This window comes from Salvia splendens, chromosome 15 (assembly GCF_004379255.2).
Source record: "Salvia splendens isolate huo1 chromosome 15, SspV2, whole genome shotgun sequence".
Taxonomy (NCBI): Eukaryota; Viridiplantae; Streptophyta; class Magnoliopsida; order Lamiales; family Lamiaceae; genus Salvia; species Salvia splendens.
The window spans coordinates 8,303,162-8,307,923 of record NC_056046.1 but is presented as its reverse complement, the minus strand read 5'-3'; the positions used below and the strand labels follow the sequence as shown (position 1 = coordinate 8,307,923).

General features: G+C 36.1%; 1 protein-coding gene across 1 annotated transcript; it reads right to left on the bottom strand.

Annotated features, from left to right (window-relative positions):
- Positions 1–692: 692 nt before the first annotated feature.
- LOC121767136 (galactinol synthase 1-like) lies at positions 693–2,905 on the bottom strand. Its single transcript, XM_042163334.1, has 4 exons — positions 2,476–2,905; positions 1,489–1,809; positions 1,242–1,376; positions 693–1,156 (listed from the first exon to the last, which is right to left on the bottom strand). The coding sequence occupies exons 1-4, from the start codon at positions 2,797–2,799 to the stop codon at positions 947–949; spliced, it is 990 nt and encodes a 329-aa protein (XP_042019268.1). The 5' UTR covers positions 2,800–2,905; the 3' UTR covers positions 693–946.
- Positions 2,906–4,762: the final 1,857 nt, after the last annotated feature.

Genomic DNA, 4,762 nt, shown 5'->3' with positions numbered 1-4,762 from the left:
AGTTAATTCCGATATCCTAAAGCCTAGGCATACGCTCAGTTGAATGTTTTCCCTTTACATACCTGCGAGATTTGTTGAATATGGCGTGCAAACACGTCAACGCCGGTCGATTTTGTGGGAGCTGCAACCGCCGTGGAGTGGAATCGACGCAAATTGGTGGCGGAGGCTGTGGCAAGCGAAATGTGGCGGATGTAATTAGGGTTTAGAGAGGGGAAGGAGTGGGGGGAGTCGAGGAGTCTCCTGGAGCAAATAGGAGAAAACTGAAGAGAGGAAGATTGCAAATCGCGTGACATTCGCAATTCCCAAAAAAATGGCAGTTCCAATTTATCAATTTTACTATATTAACCCCATAATGCACAACGAATGGAGCTATAATGCAACGCGGACATAATTAATAAGGATTAACGTGGTCCGTTGATTGGAAGGATCTAACGGTTATTATTAAGAAGAGAAAAGGATCTTAGAGTGGAAAAGGAGAATAGTGTTCCCCTATATATATATATATATATATATATATATATATATATATATATATATAGAAGCTCATATGTTCTCTGAAATTCAAAAAGATAATACAAAATGCATGATAGAGAAAATTTGACAATGATAGTATATATGATCCACGATCAAAGATAAATATAATGATATTTTGTGGTGACAAATAGACTCCATGGATTACAGTTACACAGATATTTTCATAATAATAGCAGTAGAATTATTACATTCCAATACTGCTTAATTTTAATTAATTTCATTTCATTACATTACATTACATTACATTACACATGATTGGCATCAAACACTAGCCAAACTTATGCATATAGATGATTCTTGAAATGTTATACACCAAAAACAAGCAAACTAAGTTGCTCGTATAGATTTAGTTATAGCGTAAGACATAACGAGTTGGGCAATACTATGTTAAACTCGTTGGAGTCGATCTTGTTTAGGCGGCTGAGGGAGCCGGGACATAAGAAACCGCGGGTTCAGGAAGGGAGGCCATGATCGAGGGCTTCGAGAATGACTCATCTGCCTCCTCGGGCTTGTAGTCGAGGGATTCATCGTTGTAGATGTCCCACCATTTCTTCACCAGCATCTTGATGTCTTCTCGGTCCATGTTCGCCTCCTCACCGGTGTACCTCCATGGCTTGGATCCCTAAAAATTTAATTTGAAATTAACCAAAGTTAGTGTGTTTTTTAGAAGGTGTTGATTAAACCTAATATAGGCTTGTGGGACTTACAGCAGCACAATAGTGGACAACTTTGGTCTTCTCAAGCTCGACGTTCTCCGGGTGGCGCCACATCATCGCGAGGACGAGGTTGTAGATCGGTGGGATGGGTTTGTAGATTGGGTTGAAGAAGGAGTTGAGGAAATCCTGTCATGTAAATTGAATAAGTTGATCATAATAAGTCAATAGTGAAGCCGCAGTGTGGTCAAACTGTTTGACCAGATTGCACTTGTTGACTTTTCAGTGATGAGATCGTTACCTGCTCAGCAAATGGTGTAGTGGGGGCGACCTGGAGAGTCTCGAGGAGAGTTTCATAAGTGGTCTTGCTTGGCTCGTACACGAACATGCCTGCGTTAAAGTAGAGCGGGGGCGGGGGGCCCATCTCAGCGGGCCAGGTGACCTTGTTAGGGCATTGTTGGCAATAGCCAACGGAGTATTGTGGAGAGTGGCTCCATGTCTTCTCACAAAAGCAATCCATAACGGCGTAGAAGTAGCCGTCAGGGGTGTCGAGGAGGTGATCGATGTTTTCGAAAACTTGGATGTCTCCGTCAAGGTACACCATTTTGCTAAACTCAAGGAACTGGTTGATAAAAAAAAGTGTATATCAATTAATTGGATTGGCAAAAAAGTAATTAGGAACTAGTGAATTAGGTAGATCACATATGTAATTGGAAAATTTGGGGATAATCATAGAGTATTAAAAGAAAAAAATCTTGTGCTATTCATGAATAGGAAAAAGACGACATAGTTTGCTATGGCAAAAGATATTGTTGGCTTCTTTTGTCCTAATTGTTCTTGTCTTCTTCTATGTGTTTTCTAGGTGCATGACATCATTGCCATTTTTTGTCTCTTCATATACTATTTTCAATCTTGGAAAAAACATGCCATGACTTTGTGCAAATTTAGGAGGTCACAAAAATACAAGTAATATGCACAGTTGAGATATGCATGCAAGTTGCTCAATCTTGAAAAGTAATAGGAGTATGATCTAATTACTAGTCTCATAATAAGACCATTTGAACACAAATTAGTTTTCCAAACACAACTTTTTACAATAGAAAACACTATGCAAAGACTTTAATAAGCACAAAACTTTTCTAAAGTGCATATTTTTCTTTAGTGGGTAAGATTTTTCGACCAAACATAAGCAATCACATACATAGACTTGTGTTTCAACATTTATAACAATAAAATTAAGAACAAGAGAGTGTAAACATGCATGAAAAAAATTAAGAAAAGTACTTACGTTCCAAATACGAAGCTTAGAGTAGTTGATGACATAATACGCCATGGCGAACTGAGTCTGGTTGGGCGGTGGGTAGACCGGCTCGATCTCCTTGACAATGCAGCCTTGGGCCCTCAAGATCTCACGGTGCTCCTCCGGCACATCCGGTAAGATCGCCACCACAAGAGGGTAGATGCTCTTCACCTTCCTCAAACCCTTGGCCAAACCGACAACCCCTTTCACATAGTCGCCCGTGCCAGCCAAGAACGTAACGTAGCCCTTCCTCGACCCGAGGGCGGGTTGGAGTTTGCCGGTACCGGCGCCAGAAAAGGCATCAGGGGCCATTTTTTCTTTTTGTTGTAAGATTTATTTTTATGATGAAAAAAACTAGGAAGCCTTGCTCAAAACCCTAGTACTTTTGTCTTTGGTGTTTTGTTGAGCTTCAATGGCATGGTTTGGGGTTGTTTAAATAGGAGGGAAATGTGATGCTTATGCATGATAAATTCACTTGAAATGAAATGTAAATGAATATGCATTTTCTTTTTAAGTATTAGTAAAGAAAATATTGGTTTTTTTATTTCTTTATTTTTGCTTCATGGGAATGAAGTGGTATCCTTTTTTTTTCTTTTTATGTTTGGAAAAAAAGTGTTGGGATGTGTGGAGAGAATGAATAAGCATTGATCTCGCCGTTGAAGTAGCCTTATCACCAAGATCAACGGCTTGGATTGAATGGGTTGGGGTCGTGTTCAATTGGAATTGGAATTGACATACTTTGGATGTACTATTTTCTTACTTTATTCCTTTTTTCTTTTTAATTTTATTCATTTGGTTCCTTTTTCTTCAAATTTTATGATGAAAAATAAAGGCATGCAAAGATAAGAGAAGTGAGAGGGGGTATGGAGTGGTCGTCGTTGTCGTCGTCGAATATTTATTAGGGGAAAAATGAATAAATTTGGGAGGCAAAAATATTTATTAAATAGTTAAGCTACGTAGGCATTCGAAATTAGAATTACGCTTTGTAGGCATGTTGTTTTGCTATTTTTTCGGTGAGTCGTGATTGTGTTTGGTTCCCCAGTGTGGTTGACTCAAAAATGACGAGATAAAAAAATCATCACATTTTATATATTTCTAGTAGAAAATGATCTGTATTAAAATACCATAAATAACAGTATCACACTAATACTCAACATTTACAGTAGAATTTATGAATGGAGTGGTTAAGGAATCGAGGTATAAATCATGTCCTATATCTTGGTCAAATTAAAATTTTATTTTTTGTTCCACAAATGATTATAATTTCATATATTCTATGCCCGGAAAGACATAATCACATAATTATTTTTAGAACTAGTGGGGTTTAATTAGTGGGACTAATTGGCCAATCACTAGTGCATATCCAATTTGTATGAAAAGTTTGCAATAAATTAACGAAATACGAAATAAACTAACATGTGTTATATATAGTGGGGAAGAAATTATAAAATATATTATCAAGAAAATAGGCAGACGATTTTTAAAAGCTGTCGATCCAATCACACACGAGGATTTTGCACTCCTGTCTTTATAAACTTCCATAAAAGTTACAACTAGCTAGGCTATGCAGAGATATTTATTAATAAACTCTTCACATTTGAAATATCTTTCAAGATATCTTTATTTTAAATTGGCCTTAGTCGGCTCGTATTATGTTTCATCAAAATGAAAAAACAAAAAAAAAGAGTAATACCCTATGGAAATTTTTATTAGTAATTCAGTGTTGGCTAATCTCTTTAAAAATAATTTCATAGTTACGTAATGATTTGGTGTACATACTTCCTCCGTCTCATTCTAAGTGGAGCATTCTAATTTGACATGTAATTTTATATAGTGTTGTTTTGTTAGTAAAGTGAAGTGAAGAGAATAAAATAAAATAAAAAAGGAAAAATGTAGAGATATTGATGTTTCTATATTTATAAATGTGTTATTTAAAGTGGAACATCCCAAAAAGAAAAATGCACATTTAGAGTGTGACAGATGGCGTAGTATTATTTTAAAATATTCATATTTAGTTATTTGGAGTTAAGATATTAAACGGCGAAATAATTTATCATCATATACTAGTTTTTTAAATTTGATAAGGCCATGTATACTACTAGTAATAATTCTATATAAGATCGTTGCACCATTTTTTCATCACATGTGCCCACAAACCTTCGTGTTTTTGTTTGAAGCAGTTTTTTTAGTTGCTCTGTTTAAATTTATCTCACTAATATCGATAGTAAATATAAGCATTTTGCTTTTTTTTTTTTAGAAAAAATGTGCCCACAAA